This window comes from Taudactylus pleione, unplaced genomic scaffold (genome assembly GCF_031769625.1).
Source record: "Taudactylus pleione unplaced genomic scaffold, aTauple2 ptg000004l, whole genome shotgun sequence".
NCBI classification, from domain to species: Eukaryota; Metazoa; Chordata; class Amphibia; order Anura; family Myobatrachidae; genus Taudactylus; species Taudactylus pleione.
Genome location: NW_028284407.1, coordinates 7,639,867 through 7,659,840, shown reverse-complemented (window position 1 = coordinate 7,659,840; position 19,974 = coordinate 7,639,867). Strand labels below are relative to the sequence as shown.

The following is a 19,974-nucleotide window of genomic DNA, read 5'->3' as shown; positions in this document are numbered from 1 at the left end:
CGATCCAGTCTGGCACAAAATATCAAGCAGAATATAGGATTGCAGTGCATACACCATTCTTCATAGCTGGCAATGCATGTCTGCGACTTCAGTGGTGCAAAGAGCACAGACAATGGATTACTGAGAACTGGAAGAAGAGTATATTGCAAAATCATTCGCCATATTCTCAACAAACTGATGAGTACATATGTGGTGAGAACCTAAAGAACTCTATAGCTATGGATTCAACAGTGAAGGGTTGTGTTGATTCTATAATGTTGTGGGTCATGGTTTGGTGCAGACATTGCATTCTAATGTCTAGATTAAAACTAATGACAAATATTACTAGGAAGATCAATGCTAATAATTGCTACTTTATGATCATTTATGATGTTGACAAGGTCAATGATAATTGTTAGTTAATGGTATGGTATGGAGTGATCTTTACCGAATGTTGCAGTCTTTTTTCTGGATGGCAAAGATGTCTTCCAGGATGACAAAGACCCCGTCAATTAAGCACGTGTGGCCGCCCAATGCATTAATGATCACGACACTGATTTTATGCATATATAATGACTTGCTGAGTCACTAAGGGGGTTATGTAATAGGTTCTGACATTATGGAGCGGTGGAATTTCAGTTGGTTCGCCACAAAATTTAAAGTGGCAATCAGTCATTAGGCAAAACCATCCGTATTGATTGCCACTTTTCATTTAGCGGTGAACTCTCTGAAATCCAACCGGTTCCATAACCCCGGAACTTAATATATATACCCCGTATCTGAACTCAATTGATAATTTATGGGATATAATGGAACATCACCCGAGACAGCGTTTCCCACCACTACCAGCCAGGTGCCAGCTGATGGACCGTCTTCTGGAGGAATGATGCTGCATCCAATCATCACAACTCCAGACATTGGTAGAACCAACCCCATGGTGCATACGGGCCACCATATGCAGTGACATTATGGGCCTGATCCAGCATTGAATGCAGTTGCGGCCGATGCTGCGTCTTGCGCTGCAGTCCCATTGTTATGTTCTGGGTTGTTTGTGGACCTGGGGTGGTAGCAGGAGTGATCACAGCGGGTTTGAATATAAAACTAGGTTTTTTAATAGGTGCTTGAGTAGACATAAAATATGGCAGTACATAAAAGTCCAGGTATATATAAACGTGCACTAGAGTTCTGTGGTGGGAGTAATGGGTTAATGTCCAAGTAGAAACAATTAGAACTGTCCAGGTGTGCAGGTAGTGAGACTGGAATAATCAACCAGGTATGCAGGTAGTGATGCAGGAAAATAAAGCCAGGTATGCATGGCCAGAAGGTAAAATGGCGGCGCCCATGCCAAACGGAATGGAGACGCCGCCAGGCCTTACCAGCGCAGAGTGACAACAGGCCCGCACAACAACACGCGCAGCCAAACCCCCCCGCCAGACAGCCCGCGCCACAACGACCTCACAGGTATCACCCGCCTAGCGCCATGCTGAAATACCCTGGCCGTGACACCCATCTTATGCTAATTCTGCAGCCGATATTCTAAAAACTGAGACGCCCACTTGCAGCACCTAGAGACAGTGCATTTCCTGTCTTGGAGCGTCTTTAGAAACACCATCGGTCGCAGCATCGAAACTTGCACCAGCTCTATGGCACGCTCAGGTTCTCCATCTGAGTATGGGATCCTGTGTGGCATCGCTTACAGGGACATGCCCGCATCGGCTTAGCCACCCAAGTTACCTCCCAGGTACGCCAACTGAAATTCACAGACATCCGATATTATACAGCGTCTCTGAGTGGTGACAATCGCGACGCATGCGGACTGATGCAGAGCTGGACACAGATCCAGTCACGACTGTGATTCCGCACGCAGCGGACTTCCAAAAATATGTTAATGACTTAGCTGATGTCTTGTGCACTGAGACGCCCGCCTCCGACGTCTCACATCCGCCGCTTTCGTACAAAAGCGGAAACATTGGAATCACCGGTCGCGCATCGGTCACATATGGAGCCTCTGAGCAAGCCTATGGTATCTCAGAATGAGCGTCTCGTCTAGACACCGGGACCTCTCCAGCTGCGTAGGACTTCGCAGAGGCTGACTAGGGCACATCTAGAAAACAATCCCGACACATCTGCATGATTCTACATTACTTCTCCCAAAGGCTGATTACCTGTCACTCACTCTGCGACTAAAACCTCTCCGCATCCGCCGTCGGAAACAAAATGCTGCGTGTGCGCAACGCGGCTCTGGTGCATGTGTCCGTACCAAAAAATTGCCCCACTGCATCCAACATCGGGATTGCGTCTACCTCTAAATCAGGCCCTTAGACACATGCGCAGACTTACAACATCAGCCGACTGCGTGCGGCATCGACCCTGCGTCCAGCTCTCAATCAGGCCCTATTCTGGCATTTACATTTATTTTGAAACGCATTGACGAAATTTAGTTGGGCCTCTAGAATATTAAAGTGTCCCAGACCTCCAACATTAAACTAATTATGTAGAATAATGGCTCACACTAGTCTAGCTGATTATATTTACCTACAATGTCTAATGTCTTACGTTGTAGCAGCCCATAGGAACCATTACACAGATATTTCTGAATGTAGGAAAATCCATTTCATAATGGTTCAACTTGTGTGTATGGGTCACTTTGCCATCAATGAGTACGGCCTATATCCACACCCACCATTGTACTCATGTCATAATGCAAACAGTCTTATCAAATGGAATAAGGAAATATTAAAAATAATAATAATAAATGAGAAAAACGCTATGAATAGATGTTTTTATAATCTCTCTCGACCTTAAATACAAACTTTTTGGCACAGGTCCCCAAACTGCTTTGACAGTAACTTCTCCGGGAATGGTTCCCTCCCTTCCTTTATGGCCATGCCAGTTTTTTTTATAGAGTCCTATAGCCACTCAACACAGTATCAACCACTGGTCATTTCTACAAAAAATTCCTGTAGTACAGCCATGTCATTAACATAAAGATTTGTAAATATTGATGTCAATTAATGTCATACAGGCAGTATAATGGGCTACAGTATATTTCACACCTTCACATAAAAGTTCCATTATCAGAACAATTTTTAATGGATTAGTTACATAACTTCAACATGATATAAAAATTAAAATTACATAACTCTATAGTTATTACTTTGACTACTGTACAGCTATATAACCAGCAATATACGCAGGGCCGCCGAGAGTTGAATGGGGCCAGGGTATCGGGGGCGTGTCCAAATACGGGAGACGTAGCTACATTCTCTCCAAAAAAAACCCTTAAAAAATACTATGGGACAATTGTACCCTTCAGCAGCTGAAACGGGACCATGCCAGTCCCCTTCAGCAGGCCGGGCTCAGGAAATCAGTATTCCCCTCCCGGCGCCACTGGATATACATACAAAGTGCAGTAGATGTGCACTGCAAAATTACATTTTGTAGGGTCAAAGCAGAAATGGCTGGCGTGACAGCATCTAAAGACCAAAGCCGAGGAGATATAAACAGAAGCTTCCCAAGTGGCTTCCAAAGACGGATATACAATACAAGATAATCTCCAGTGCTGACTTTATTGTATACAAATGTAACTTTGTGTAAACACCTTAAATGTGGAAAAATATTACCCTGTATGACCAGGACTTATTGGGCTTAATCCTATTGTCCGCAAAGGGTGTGGGTTGCTATTGCCACGGCGTTACACTGCCGGCAACAGCACCACATCCCGCACCCCTCGCTGCCCACTCTGATCGTGAATTCGCACAAATTGCTTTGAGCCCTATGGGGCTGTTCGGGCGGCACTAAAGTGCGGCTCTTGCCGCGATGACTCACACCTGCGAGATCATTGAGGCTAATTGGATTGACCCCTATCTGTCCAATGAACAACCTCCTTCTTTACTCACTGTACGTGAGCTGTGCCCACAAGAAAAGGAGAATTGTCAACTACAATAGTTTAGGTGTGAAAGAAATTTATTCTAGAATACAACTTATATAAGATATAAATATGGAACTCAGGGCTCGATTCAGACCCGCTCACTAGATGCATTCGCACGCAGCGAAAGTATGCAAATCCACGATCGCATGGCAAGGCATTAGCAAGCCCACTATGTCTTGGCGTGCGATCGTGGTGTGTATTTAGACACCCACCAGCCTGTCTTAAGATGCCCACTTTCCCACGTCATCTCCAGGAAGTGTATGCAACAATCGGTAACATCGAGTACCATCGAAGTGAACGCAGCACTTATGGCTGACCATACCCTACCGCAAGCACAGCGAGTGCTTCAGTGTGCAAAACAACCATGTGACGTGTACTATGACGCTGCGTCTTAATTAAGACGCACCACCACTCCCCCGTTTCCATCGACCATCCCGTCACCACCCACAAACGGCTTGTCCTGTTGCTTATTCTAGCGAGCTGGCAATGTGCATTCCTGATTGCATGGCCTAGTTCGCACACGCGCACTGCTCCGCATGCGCAGATTGCAAACATCGGCAGGCTGCGTGCGAACGCAGCCTAACGGGCGGGTCTGAATCGGGCCATCAGTTCCTATAGCAGACAATGACTAATTTATTAAAACAAAATAAAATACACTTAACTAGGGTGTTGGCACTAAAAAGTCAGTCAATAAATACAAACACTTATAAATGCAAATCACTTAAAAGAAAATAATAAAACATAAAATAATAAAACAGAATGAGTCTCACTTATTTGGAATCATGCAACATGTTTCACGGCTCACCTGCTTCCTCAGGCCAGTTTGTCTCAGTGGGCCTGATTTATCAATGAGTTTTAGCACTCACAACGAGTGATAAAACACGTTGCGTATGATAAATTTTCAAACAGAGGACAGTTAGGAGCTGATTGGCTGGAGCACAATTATCATACACTATGAGTTTTATCACTTGTTGTGAGTGATAAAACTTGTTGATAAATAAGGCCCAGTGTGTCTACCACACATCTGGGAGACGCCTCTGCAAGCCAGAAGTGCATCTAGGTGTGCGACAAGGTGGGAAAATCCTGAGGAAAGCACTGTGAAAAAATGATACATTTCAAATCAATCTTCAACCTTCTACCTCGTTGCAAACACCACTATCATTGACTAAAACTTTTATAAAAATTTTCTCCTAAAATACTAGACAGTTTAGATTAATTTATGGCTTACATTGATAGAGTGGCCCTTTTTATTACATAGCTCAGAGTGCACCTAGAATGACCTTCAAAAACAATATGAACATTATGTATGCTTAAGGGGCCTATCCATTACACGACTTTTTGAATGATCCGACCACAACCAGGAGGTTTTGGCCGCATTGTTCACAAAGTCGTGTAATGGATAGCCGGCAAATACCAGCGATGCGCATTACACGCTGGGTCCTTGCCGACCCCGACTATCCGCCGAACATGCTGGTTAACCTGACGACGCTCGTCAGGTTCCACATGTTAGCAGATAGGGAGGTCGGTCTTCTGCACTGAATGACAATCAGTGAATGCTGTTCAGTGCGGGCACCGCACCCAGCGACCTGAAGGACTGAATGCTAGACGTTCAGTTTTTCAGGTTGCGTAATGGATAGGTCCCTTTAGTTTAGTGGGAAACATTCTCTATTATAGATTATATTGGCTAAAGCAAACCATTTGTGCAGTGGCGTCAATAGGGAGATGCGGACAACACTGGGTGTCACCCTCTGTAGGGGTGGCACCAAAATGCCGGCTCCTCATCAGTGACCAGGAGCTTTCAGGTACAGAGCTTTCCGGTCACTGAGGAGGAGCCAGCAGTTCGAGGAGAATCTCTGAGGGCATATATGTTACAAAGTAACAGCGCAAATATGTGCAAGCAGCAAATTTACACAAATAAGCAGTATGAGAATCAGGGCTGGCTCTTGGGGCGTTCGACTAGTGTGGCCAAACAGGGGCGTCACCCCATAGAGGGCACAGTCTTCCCAACTGTCCTGATTTCAGTAGGGCACTGTCCCGCTATTCCACCCGCCGGCCAAAGTGTCCCCTGCGCAGTGCCGGTGAAGCTGCACAGCGTCCATTCAGCGCAGAGAGACGGCTGGGGGCAGCCCAGCTACTGTCGAAGTGCTGGGCTCGCCCACAGCATGCCCCAAATGATGTCATATAGGGGAGTGTTCTAAGGAAATGACGGACGTGAGCGGGGGGAGAAGGGGCACTAACCATTACTGGCACAGGGTGCAGCTCCACCTGGAGTCGGCACAGATGAGAATAATATAAGAACCATGTGAGATATAATAAAAGGTATTTTATTTCAAAAGAATTCAAATTATACAAATATCAAAAATTAGAGCACATTATAACATTATATATTTACATATTTGGACACTTTTAATTCCTTTGAAATAAATACCTTTTATTACTTCACACACGTTTCTTATATTGGATATAAACATGGGGGTGTTACTTTCAACATGCGGCTGCGTTCTCTTTCGCGGCACTGCAGCCACAGTGGCTATATTTAAAGCAAGTTACAAGGGAGACTCTGAGTGTGTATGGGCCTTTAGGGTTTGCTCAGCCCGTCGCACGGTAGTGCTCAAGAGGAATGCTTAAACTATCATTTACATATTTCGCACCAATCCGTGAGAAATCACAGCCGACCCTGAGCTGCGTGCACCTCTAATTCAGGCCCTCAATGACCTATTGTCTAACTAAATACACCAAAGAAATTAGATGCATAGTGAAGAACAGATAAAATGCTACTATAAAGTATATCAATATTGATCAATACAGAGGGATTATTTGGAAGGAGGAGCAGAGCGATTTTGATCCACATGAGGGAATTTCCCTCCATAAGAAAAAATTGGAAAGTCTGTAACCTAACAACTACACTGTAATGGTGCATACACACGGTCAGATTTTTATAGGACGATATAAACGATAACGATATTGTTATACCTCCCTCTTTTGGCGCCTTTCAACCCCCAAACGACGGACGATGCGCGGGCACGGATGGTCGATAACGACCATCACCCGTGCATGCAGTCCAACCTGGTCGATATCGACAAGGCTACTATAGGGACCCGCGATGGTTGTGGGTGCTGTGCTGGATGTTCGATAACGATCATCCAGCACATGCAGGATGATCAGAAGATATCTTTATCATTGTCTGATCTGAACGTGGGTATGCACCATAACACTAACTAGGTAGCATGATGAGTATTTTGGGTGAGGTTTCGAACGACTAACAGAATTCTCACTGTACATACAGTATATGTATAAAACAAAACTCTTGATATTATTTAAAGTTTGTTGTAAACCCTCACTCAGTATAATGTCACAACATAACTAGCACAGACAGGCTGTAGGTTTCCTGGACCAGTGCAAAAATTATCTATCTAATCTATCTATCTATCTATCTATCTATCTATCTATCTATCTAGTGAATTACAGCCCACACAGGTCATGAGTGCAGAAGGAGCCAGCAGCAGAGCTATTGTATGCTATAGGTGAGGGAAAGGGTCATTATCACTGGTGGGGACCGCTAAGGCCACAGGGCGAGAGGCAGGAGCAGCGAGGATTTCCTGTTGTCAGGACAACGCCGGCCGCCGCCAGCCTGCCCGCCGCCTGTGTCTGAGGAGGAGGTGAGGCCGGTCATGTGGGGGGAGCAAGATGGCGGCCAGGAGCCTAAGGGATGCGGCGTGACTGCCAGCCAGCTCCATCCATTCAGAGTGAGTCCCCTCCGTGCCAGCCGGCCACCGGCTCCCCCTGTGCTCCGTTCCCTCTCTTTTCCTTTATGCAGACCATGGCTGCTGTATGTAATGCAGAGAACCCCCCTCCCGCCTACCTTTCCCCTTCATAATAGATTGCACCCTCCCCATCGCTACACCACCCTCCAACCCCGGCAGCGCATCCTCCACCTGGGCAATCTGCTGCTCACCCTCCGCTGTAACTTTTATCCTTTGCAGTGATTGCCAGTCCAGGCTGCAAGAAGCATCGGGCTCTGCGGTGTGCAATTGCCACTAATCAGCATGACCATGGCTCTGACGTTATTTGGTGAGTATATGACACCTACTGCACTTTCTGATCTATTCTGTGATCACTCCATTTATTTATACTCTATTTGTATTCTCCATGCATCCTTATCTATTGTTTCCTCTCCAGGCACAGCCTATGGGCGTGTGCTCCTCAATGTGTCCTCAGAGCCCAAACCTCCTGTTATCTTCCTTGTAAACATCTGATCCTGCAATGCATTGTCCTAATATGTCTATTCTATCCATGTGTTATAACTTGTGATCCAAGCATTGACTTCATACACATTGCTAGTTTATGCTCTGGATGAATAGTACAAGTCACATTATTGCATTACAAAAAAAAAATATATATATATAATATGAATCCTGTTAAGCTGCCTATTGGGGGAAAGGGAACTCTATCTGTTTTGACTTCTAGCATGATGAATGGGATTCCATTTAGAGTTTAAAGATCAATGCACTGGCAGATGTTCACTGCAATATGGAAGTGCTGAAGCATTAACTCTATGATTGCAGTTGTCCAGTGTTTACAAATAACGCAGTGCTGTGACATAGGCTTTATCATTGCTATATTACACTTGGGGGCATATGTATCAAATCTTGATGTGAGATATATATCACCAACCAATCAGCTTCCAACTTACATTTGCAGGCTGTGTTTAAGAAATGATAGTTTGGAGCTGATTGGTTGGTGATATATATTTCACAATTTTATCTCACATCAAGCTTTGATACATATGCCCCTTAAAATGAAATTTATATTTGTTTGTGGCAAACAGTCATATAAAATTTTCTGGTGATATCTTACAGTAAGACTGTTGTTTTTTTGCCTATGGAAAGCAATCCAATGAATTTTTATTGAGAATGCAGAATATATATCAAGAAGAAAAGCCAGGTTATTATTTTTTATTTAAATATTTATTAATGCACATAAAATAGTTCCTTACCCTTGTTAGACTAAAGGCCAATGATTGAGTCCACTGATACCTATAAATAACTAGACACGTGACAGGACACTGCTTGTTGCTAGACCGCTTTTAATACCTGCTGAATATTATGATGAAAAGCTTCCTATGATCACGTCTCAGTTTTTCACTTGCAAATGTGTAGCTGGCAGGTGATGCGGATTAGACATTAGGTTATGCTTCCACTGTTGGAGTGTTTTTTTCGCAGATTTATTTTGAAAGGTAAGATTGGCATTTAAATTGCAGGTAATCTTAAAAATAATTATTTTGGAAATTTATTTATTTTTTTAAATATATATTAAGTATATAATACATAATAAATTGACATTGTTTAACAAACACATAGATCAATTAATAAAGAGGGAATACAAGAATCTTATACAAAAAGAAAAATATTAAAACATAAACCGTTATGACGATACCGTTTTCATCCTCCTAGGTGACCTGGGAAACGTGAAGTGGGGTCCTGAGGACCGAGTTTGAAAACCTCTGATCTAATCATATACAGTACATCTATAAATGTCACTCGCTTATGGCATTTTGTTTCTTAAAACAGCCCCCTCTTGTTATCTGTAACTAATAATACTTATTTTCTCAAAATTTAAACTTCAGATGAACCCACATTAACAAGATCAGTAAGAATATTTACTTATAACTAGGGGTGTGCATCGGCCACTTAACGTGTTTTGGATCTGGACCTTTCTTCGTGTTTTGGATCTGGATTGGTTTTGCCAAAACCACCCTTCCGTGTTTTGGGTTCTGGGTTTTGTGTTTTGGATCTGTATTTTTTTTAAAAAAAGCATAAAAACAGCTAAAATCACAGAATTTGTGTGTTTTTCTGCTCCTATGCTATTATTAACCTCAATAACCTTAATTTCCACTCATTTCCAGTCTATTCTGAACACTCAACACCTCACAATAGTGTTTTTATATCCAAAAGGTTGCACCGAGGTAGCTGGATGACTATGCTAAGAGATACGATTGGGCGGCACAAACACGTGGTCCATCTAGGAGTGACACTGCAGTGGCAGACAGGATGGCAGTTTGAAAAACTAGGCCCCAAACAGTACATAATTCAAAGAAAAAAAAAAGGTGCAAGATGGAATTGTCCTTGGGCCCTCCCACCCACCCTTATGTTGTATAAACAGGACATGCACACTTTAACAAACCAAACATTTCAGCGCCAGGGTCTGCCACACGACTGTGGCTGAAATGATTGGTTCGTTTGGGCCCCCACAAAACAAGCTGGCAATTAATCTGTCCCTGCACAAACTAGCTCTACGGAGGCAAGATGTCGTCCTCATCCTCCTCATCCACCGATTCCTCACCCTCTTCAGTGTTGTGTACATCCTCATCCTCACAGAGTATTAATTCGTCCCCGCTGGAATCCACAACCACAGGTCCCTCTGTACGTTCTGGAGGCTCGTCTCCCTGGAAGAGTTGATAATTCATTTTATGAACATCATCTTCTCCACATTTTGTGGAAGCAACTTCCTACGCCTTTCGCTGACAAGGTTCCCGGCTGCACTAAACACTCTTTCGGAGTACACACTGGAGGGGGGGCATCTCAGGTAAAATAGAGCCAGTTTGTACAGGGACCTCCAAATTGCTTCTTTTTCCTGCCAGTACAGGTACGGACTGTCTGACATGCCTACTTGGATGCTGTCACCGATGTAATCCTTTAACAGACAGACGCACGCTTGTCGCTGCTGCTTTAAGGATGCAGGTGCGGCTACAGCCCACACATTTCACAAAGAGAAAAAAAAGGAAGAATTTTTTTATTGTTTGTGGAGCGCACTTTGAGGGTTACACCACCCTTTAACAGACAGACGCACGCTTGTCGCTGCTGCTTTGAGGATGCAGGTGGAATCTAGACGGGATTTGGAACCGGGGACACACTACCTCCATCAATTGTCTAAATCCCACTGCACTAATGGCGGATACCGGACGCACGTCTAACACCAACATAGCAGTCAAGGCCTCAGTTATACGTTTTGCTTCAGGATGACTGCTGTCGTACTTCATCCTCATCGCTAGGGACTGTTGGAGGGTCAATTGTTTAGTAAAAGTAGTGGTGTTCCTACTTCCTCTCTGGGATGATGAACAACTCCCAGCAGCAGCAACAGCACTAGGAGGAAGTGGTTCTTGATCTTCCCCTATTTTATTTTTATCGGAGAAAGTTTGGTCCTCCATTTATGTTATATTGATATATACGTGCGGCTAAGGCGCACACAAACACAGAAAATATTTTTTTATTTTTGCTGGAGAGTAGTGCACTTTGTGGGTTACACCACCCTTTAAGAAATGAGCCAGCCGGCTCTTCACTTATGGGACACAGGCGCACGCTTGGCACTGCTCTTTTGTTGATGCACGTGCAGCCACAGTGCACACAATTCACAAACACAGAAAATATTTTTTTGTTTGGTGTGTACTTTGGGGGTTACAGCACCCTTTAACGGTCAAGCCAGCCGGCCCTTTACTTATGACACAGGCGCACACTTGGCACTACTTTGTTGATGCACGTGCGGCTACTGCGCACACAATTCACAAACACAGAAAAAAAAATATTTCTTTTAGCACTTGGCGGGAGCACCCCTGACGGACAGAGCACCCCCTGGACAACACTACAGCACCCCTTTAGGACTGGGACACTTCACAGGACTTTTGAGTGGACACAGCCCTTTTGGACAACTGACTGCACAACACAGCCAGCCCCTTTGGACTTTGAAGTAGTGGACACAGCCCCTATGGACAACAGCAGTGTAGCACAGCACAGCACAACACTACTCTGCACTACACTACACTACACTACACAGCCCAGCCAGCCCTAACTCCCACCCTCCCTCTTCACTGTCCACAGCCGAGTGAGAAAATGGCGCCGACGCGGGTACCTTATATAGGATCCAAAACCTGCGAGACCCGGAAGGCGGGATGATGACGTTTTGCCTCGATTTCAGATCCGAGTCAGGCGGGAAAAGTCGAGCCTGACTCGGATCGGCCTCGGATCAGGAGGGCTCGGGGGGGGTTCGGATTTCATAAATCCGAACCCGCTCACCCCTACTTATAACAATTTCTTTTTTTACTTTATTGTGGACCTCAATGCAAATATGAGGTGTGATTTAGGCTTGAGCAAGCATCAGGTCACACAGGTATACCAGCTTTTCTTTCTGAATTATGGAGCCCTGCATTTGTGTCGTAACCAATAATAAAAGGTCCTTTCGGGTACCACCAGACCCGGCTATGCAGAGCCATAACTAGACATTTTGGTGTATTGTGCCAGAAAGATCATTGCCTCCCCAAGCATTCTTTAAAGGTTGTGGTCTTCTAGGGGAGAGGCGTGAGCCACATTGCCCTAGAGTATCTGCATTTTTTTTTTCACGGCCAAAAGATTCTTATTGAGAAATTAAGCAAAAACTATTAAATTTAGTAAATTGTGTTTACTTGGCATCCTTGGGTTGTGCTTCTGTTTGTCCACATATCTTATGATTGCCAGCTAACGCAACTGATTTTACCTATCACATGGACTATAAATAATTTGACTTGTTCCTGGACCACCAACACGAGGCACCCAGTTTTGGAACTACTGCCGTACGTCCTCTTAGAGGGGATAACACCATTGAAAACTAAAAAGACCAAAACAAAATCCTGCTTACGTGGGGTATGAATTTCAATTGATCCAACCAGAACCATTTTAGTCCTATACCATTCTTTTTGCTAACCTTACTACTTAGGGCCGTATTCATTTAGAAACGAAAAGCCATTTTCTGTGGAAAAGTATCGCGGATCGGGGCTTTTCGCGTGGTCGGAACTTATCTCCGTATTCAATTCCAGACGGTTTTCGCGTACGTGGAAAGTCAATGCAATGTAATAGGTGAAAAAGATTTGCCTCTGAATAGCAGGTGAAAAAAAGTGCAACATTTTTATTTTGGGGTGCAAAGGTGGGGAAAACACTCAGAACTCCTGGGACAGCCCCCAAAGGGCAACTGTGTGAAAAAATCCCGGGGCAAAACTTAAGAACACCCCAAAAAAGTACATGCATTTTGGGGGCAAAAAAGTAAAAAGTGGGGGGGGGGGCAAGCATAAAAACTAGCAAAATAGATTTATTGGGGTGCTGTAAGGAAGGGCCAAATTTTTTGGGGATTGCAGGTGCGTGTATGAGGGTGGTTTTTTAAAAGTTCACTTTACAGAAATAAAAATATGCTAGCACCCATTTTTAAATACCCCAAATTTGACAGGACTAATTATTTTCACCAAAAAATACTTTTTAATGCCATTCTTCACCACATATGCATAGACGCTAATAAGAAGCAATTGAAACAACTTAAGTACCCCAAAACGTTTTATTAGGGCTATTCGGACACATCTACATTGATTCCCAATGTAAGTGCATCTTTTTGCTGATTTCCCCTGTTTTGACGTCGCAACTTGCCGTTTTGGCGTGGTTTAGAATTGAATAGGGCGAATAGCGGGGACGCACACGATAAGTTTCCGCCTCCAAAACACGCGATGTTGGCGGAAAGTTGGGCAGGCAAAACTTTTCTGCGGACGCGAAACTAATTGAATACGGGCCTTAGTCTTTTTCAATCAGCCTGAGCTGCTGTTGGCTGTTCACAAAGGAGGGCAAATCAACATTATCTTTTTTTCATTAGATATTTTCTTTATATTAATACCTTCAATTCCACCCAAAACAAACTTTTCAGTTTAGGGGGGGGAGGAGGGAGTCCTTCTTTAAGTGCTATCAGATCAGTTCCACATGTGAGACCTTACAGACAAGATACCGTATGTGCATTCTACAGGTTCTGGCATAGAAAGAATTACAGGCAGGTCTAGTTTGTGTGGATCTGCCAATTAGTGAGAGACTTAGTGGTCTGTTATTACAACCTCTTTCATCTTTTCTGCAAAGCTTATGAGAGCTGTACCTAATTATTTCTACAGCACAGAATGGACCACTTGTATTTGCAGGAAAGAGCACAGAGAGAGGTTGTAGTAGCCTACAGGAATTAAGTATTGGTATATTACACCGCATATAAGAAAATAAGGGGTTATGGAGTAAGGAGAAGCATCTCACAATCAACAATATTCTTTCAAATCTCAGAACAATATCAACGTCATTTTTACTGTTCTATTGTGCTGAGTCCAAATGTAATCCGAGTGTCATAATGGTTATAAGAAGGGTGAAACCTAATTTATTTATAGATATTGGGAACGATTCAAATGTTTTTTTAGGTCGTGATAATTAATGAGCGCCCAGTTTGCTATTCAATTGTTCTGGGCGCTCATTAATTATTGCCCTCTTCGCCACCTGTGAGACGCAGTTAAGCCGTGTAACACTGCTAAACCCGTTTAAAATTCTGGTTAGGGTGCACTAACTGCGGTTAGCGCGCCCTAACCAGGGGGTTTCACACACATTTCTGCTCGCACCCTCCTTAGTGCGTGCAGAAATGCCGGCCCTCCCTTCCTGGGCCCTAAACTTAACACTCCCGGAGGGGTGCCTAACCTTAACCTCCCCCCAGAGGTGCCTAACCCTAAGTCCTCCCGGGAGTCCCTAAACCTCCCCCCCCCCCCCCCCCCCTGCGACTAAGTGCTGAGGTATCCCGGACTTACCTCGTTCAGTTTAGGTTTAGGCACCACTAAAGGAGGGTTAGGGTTATGGAAGGGGGGGAGGGGGGGGGGGGGTTAGGGTTGTTTCCAGCCCTAGTCGGGATTTTGTCCGGTCAGGCTTCTCTAGTCGGGAATCGAACCATTGAATTGCTCTGCCGCGGCGTCTTGAAAAGGAAAAAGCCGCCGGCAAAGCATTTCAATCGCCCCCATTGTGTGTTGCTGGCACTTCGTGTCATGTGTAATTTCGCAGTGGAAGCGGAGTTGGAAGAAGGGTGAGGTGGGGGATGCATATAAAATGGGGGAGGTAGTTTTGAGTCACCCAGTTGATGAAAGTTAGGAAGTCATTACGAATGATTTGGTAAATCTCAATTATTTTTGCAGTGTGCTTGTAAGGGAATGGGTATGAAATACCGGCGGCTGTTTTAGCTGCCGGTTCGATTCCCGATTAGAGAAGCCTGACCGGACAAAATCCCGACTAGGGCTGGAAACAACCCTAACCCCCCCCCCCCCCTCCCCTCCTTTAGTGGTGCCTAAACCTAAAACTCCTGGGTTGCTGCCTAACCCTCCCTTCCCGCGCCCTAAACTTAACACTCCCGGAGGGGTGCCTAACCTTAACCTTCCCCCAGAGGTGCCTAACCCTAAGTCCTCCCTGGAGTCCCTAAACCTCCCCCTCCCCCCTGCGACTAAGTGCTGAGGTATCCCGTACTTACCTCGCTCGGTCTGGCGTCCTTCTGCATTCCGGCATCGGGATTAGGATAGGCGTTGGTAAGGCCTGATTCTGAGTTGGGAGTAAAGCAAAAAAGCGCAAATAGCTTTGCACTTGGGCAAGAGCATGCATTGCAGGTGGGCAGATTTAAAATGTGGAGAGAGATTTAGATTTAGGAGGGGCGTGTCCAAAGTCAGATCTAAACTGCAGTGTAGCAATAAAGCTGTTTGTTTAGCATTTATGGGCTACATGCAAAAGCAGCCAGTATTTACCCTGCATGCAAAAATAATAAATATATTTACACCCCTTGCATTGCAGCATTGTTTGTCCAGCTCTGAAGTTACTTGTTCTTCCTTTGCTTTACTTCTAACTTAGAATCCGATCCATAGTGTATTCCATATGATAGGTATGCCAGGCACATCTAATGATGGGGAGAAGGCAGAGTTTGTTTCCAGGTTGCTGCTGTCTGACACTTGGCTGCATGCAGAAGTTGCCAAATGAGTTTCTGGGCTTGCTGCAGATTGTCTGGAATAGGTAGGTAGTACAGAGTAAAGGTGCACACACGTAACGATTTTGTAACCAACTATTTTCTGTCAGATTTTCCCTTGGAAAAGTGAACGATTTTTGAAGTGTAATGAACGATTTTTACAACGATGAACGAAAAATGTTCCTTCCCTTCATGAAAATCGTTATGTTTGAAAGTCTGAAATGGACGATGAGAGATAACTACAAACGGGAGCGCGCTTGAACGATTATTGTTCATCGTTATAACTCAGAAACTGAATGATTGAACGATAACGACGTCGTTAACGACAAATCGATTAAAAAATCGTTACATGTGTATTCAACTTAAGACGGAGAGATCAGGAGAAAAAGCTTTCAGAAAACTAGAATCATCTTGTCACTCTCTTCTGTAAGACAATATGCATTTTTTTTTTGTTTAGTGTCCTTTTAAAAAGCCTGATTTTTTTTATTTTTTATTGCATAAATATAAAGTTTAATCTCTGTGTCTTGGCTTGGCATTGCAGTCATATTTTGTCATACCGATGTGCCCTCACTCAATCCTGCAGTTGCATCAAACAGCCCCTCTTGGCACGTCAGATGCCGTGTTACTCTGCTAACGCCAGGTGTCTCTTTTTGCTGCAAATGAGCCATATTCAATTTGGAGTGAAAAGTCCGTTTCGGCGATACTTTTTCACAGATTACATCATTTTCGCTGATTTCATTTAGCCCCGTATTCAATATCAGCGTCTTTTTGCCGGCACGATAACGCAATGCAATGTAATAGGCGAAAAAAGTGCAGAATCGGGGTTTTGGGGTGCAAAATTGCGGTAATCCCCCTAAACCCTTTTTACACCCCCCTTGACGCTAATTGCGTCAAAAAACACGAAAACTCTCCCACAAAAGACACCCCAAAAAAGCACTTTGAAAAAGTGGGTGAAAAAAATCAAAGTAGGGGTACAAATTCAAAAACTAGCGAAATAGCTTTTGGGGGGGTCTGGAAGTATGGGGGAGGTGTTTTTTGGATTGCAGGTATTTGCTGAAGGTGCGTTTTTTGGCGCTCTTTAATGCTTGACTTTAGCAACTTTAAAATATGCTTGCACCCATTTTCATGTACCCCAAATTTGATGGGAATACTTATTTTCCCCCAAACCAAATTGCTAAATGCTATTCTTCACCACTGTCACCAAAGACGCTAAATAGCGCCTATTGAGACCATTCAAAGACTCCAGCAGGGCTAATCGGGGGTACCCATAGTGAACCCCATGTCACAGCATCTTATGGGGGGTGTCATGCTGATTTTCCCAAAACTGACAGAACTTTTTGCTGATTTCAGTTTCGCTGGGTCCCTTTTTCGCCACTTTGTAATTGATTACGGGGATAAGCACGATTATTTTTCGCACCCAAAACCAGCGATGACGGCGAAAAGTCCGTCAACGGACTTTTCGCTTCAAATTGAATACGGGCCTTAGTCGCAATGCAATATGACTAGGATGCACCAGCAGACTGTGATGGTTAATTTCGTTTGTGACACTTGTATATCTGTATGAGACTGAGTCTCTGAATCTGTATACGAAATATGAAGTACTACATGCAGCAGCTGCAGCTTTTTTACCACGCCCAGTTCCGTTGTGCTTTGTATACAATATACAAATGTCGCATATCAAATCCGTTAAGTATCCTGGTGCGTGCCAGTCGTTTCACATTGCGACTAAGACTCCTTTTTGGCCAAAAAAGACGCCCGACACTAGAAGATTTGCACAGGAACCTGGCGGTTCACTCACGTCAAGTATGTATCTTCGCATGTGGTATTGAGGCTAGATGTGTGAGGACAGATGTGTATCTCAATAAGACATGGGAACAACCTAGATTCTCTTAGCATGTATAGTTTATTTGGATTAGAGAAGACAGCGTGTACTGTATATGCATGCATTAGACGTATAATACACATCCCAATGCATATATATATTATTTTTCATTTAAAATGTTTGATCAGCCGTCACCTTTTGTTCCAAGGTCTTATGTGCTACCTAAAATAATCTGATTTGTTTTGTAAGTGACCTAGTAGCATGTACTTTATTTTATCAGTGTCCGTTTTCTTCTATACTGAGCAGCTTTGGTTTGTTCCCGTATCCTTAGTATTTCCTTTCCTGCACTCTGGTTACACAACAAGGGAAGGGAGAGTGAAAGTTTTAAGGTTGTATTGAATTGACAGGAAGGGAAGGTGCTGATCCAGCTGAAATATAAGTAACCCTGAAAAGATTATGAGAGGTTATATAATCTGGTGTTCAATCAGATTGTTTCCGTTGTATTCTCTTTCCTGCTATGTTCTGTGTTTTTGGTAGATTGGGGTTTATTGAAATTATTGAGCAGATATTCATTGTTTGTTTAACTTCACTACAATGTTCGAAGCTCCCATGTGTTTGCTAAGGTTTACACCACACACAAATAAATAAATAAATAAATAAGAGTACGTTAAACAAGAGTGTGTCTGCAAAATCATGGATGTTTAATCACTATTTCTTTATGCCCACACAGTATGGCCCCTATTTGCCCCTGGCCTGGGTGTTGGGAGGGGGCAAGGGTAGATAGCTAGGGCAGTATTAGGAGCAAGGAGAAGTTTAGGGACAGGCAGTGCTAGGGGTACAGAGGGGGGTGCACACAGCAGTCAAGGTAAATGGGAATTAATACCAGGCGAAGGGGCCACAAAGCCAGCCAGTAACACCAAGGACGGGGTCCTCCCCTTTCAGGGTGCTCCTCTACCAGCACAGTTTACACCTGAGCAGCTGCGGCACCAGCTTCTGGAAGGGTTTCTGCAGCACCAACGGGTCTGCACACCTCCCCAGCCCGGGTCCGACATCCCCACTGAGGCACAGTGAATGGAGAGTGGCTGTGGCAGGAGCAGCAGGTGATGGAGTGTGGCTGAGTGAGCCGGGAACACGGGGCACAGGAAGAGTAACGTGCTTGCGCGACGAGCGGGCGGCAGCCGCAGAAGGCGGACACAGGGAGGAGGAGCCGCAAGCGCCTGGGTGATTCTGGGAGCTGTAGTGAAGAGAATCTGCCGGCAGTGATTGGTTGAGAAGATGCTGCCAGCTGTGATTGGTTTCCGCGGCACTGCACACAGGACAAACAGCACGTCCTGCAGGTCGCGGGCGACAAGTTCATTTTGCCGGGCGGGCCGCCCTTTAAGTAAAGAACACTGATATATAAGCAGTTTGGCCGCAGACTTGGTGGGGGCTAAATTTCCTACGTCTCATTGGTTTTCAGTTTAAATAGGTCACACAAATGTCCCTTTTTGGGTCAACAGATAATATCTTGCACGCTAATAGTTAAGCCAGCCATAGACTTACCGATTAGTGTAGACAACCCAATGGATGGGTGAGGGCATGAGCGTCGGGCTGATAATTAGAGTGCCTCCATACACTGCAACGTGGATGGACGTGGGGCCTGGAGGATCGGTCAAACCAAACAATAGCCAATCTTTCACCTGTTTGCAGGTTCATGTCCATACACTGAACGATAACGTTGAGAACAGTCGATTCATAGTCCAGTGTATGACTAGCTTTAGTTTGGTCAAAGTTGGCCAAATTTAATGATCAAAATTGCACATATTTTGCCAGCATTAAAAAAAAGTATAAAGTATACATAACATTAGGGTTGAGTCTAGATTCCCACCCATGACTCTATATTTACTGGAAGCATTGTTCTAGGGTAACTATCTTGATGTTTTAAAAATACAGCTTGCGTAAAAATCTAATTGCTATGAACAGCTATAAAACTGTGCCTCTTCCCCATAAATACCTCTTTGGCATTATTATTATTATCATTATTATTACTTATTACCTCTTATTTATAAACTTGTTTTTTTTTTCATTTAACCCTAATCTTCACCCTAACCCTCCTTTTGGTGCCTAACCTTAAAGATCCCCCCCCCCATGTGCCTAACCTTAACCGTTCGGTAAGTGCCTAACCCTAAAAAGGCCTAAAAAAACCAATGGGTTGACCATTTTTGTACCTGTAACCTACCTTTTGTGTGTCAACCTTTTGTACATGTCGACCATCTAGTGTCGACCGATTGTTTGTCGATCTTTCATCCTCCAACTGCCCAGAAGATGTCTTCCTATAGGCGTGTAGACAGGTGATGAGTACATGAGAAACTGTACATCTGTTACAGTAATGGTGCGTACACACTACACGATATGCTCCCTGAGCGATATCGTGTAGTGTTGTCCCCGGCAGGCT

The 19,974-nt window shown here is 44.2% G+C and overlaps 1 protein-coding gene across 2 annotated transcripts in view; it reads left to right on the top strand.

Annotated features, from left to right (window-relative positions):
• Positions 1–7,456: 7,456 nt before the first annotated feature.
• CHN1 (chimerin 1) overlaps positions 7,457–19,974 on the top strand; it is a 108,494-nt gene continuing 95,976 nt past the window's right edge. The window contains exons 1-2 of one of the 2 annotated variants that reach the window (XM_088473328.1): positions 7,457–7,656; positions 7,894–7,981. In XM_088473328.1, coding sequence (XP_088329454.1) covers positions 7,957–7,981 — 25 coding nt within the window. In that variant the 5' untranslated portion in view covers positions 7,457–7,656; positions 7,894–7,956. The other variant, XM_088473336.1, reaches the window with a different exon arrangement.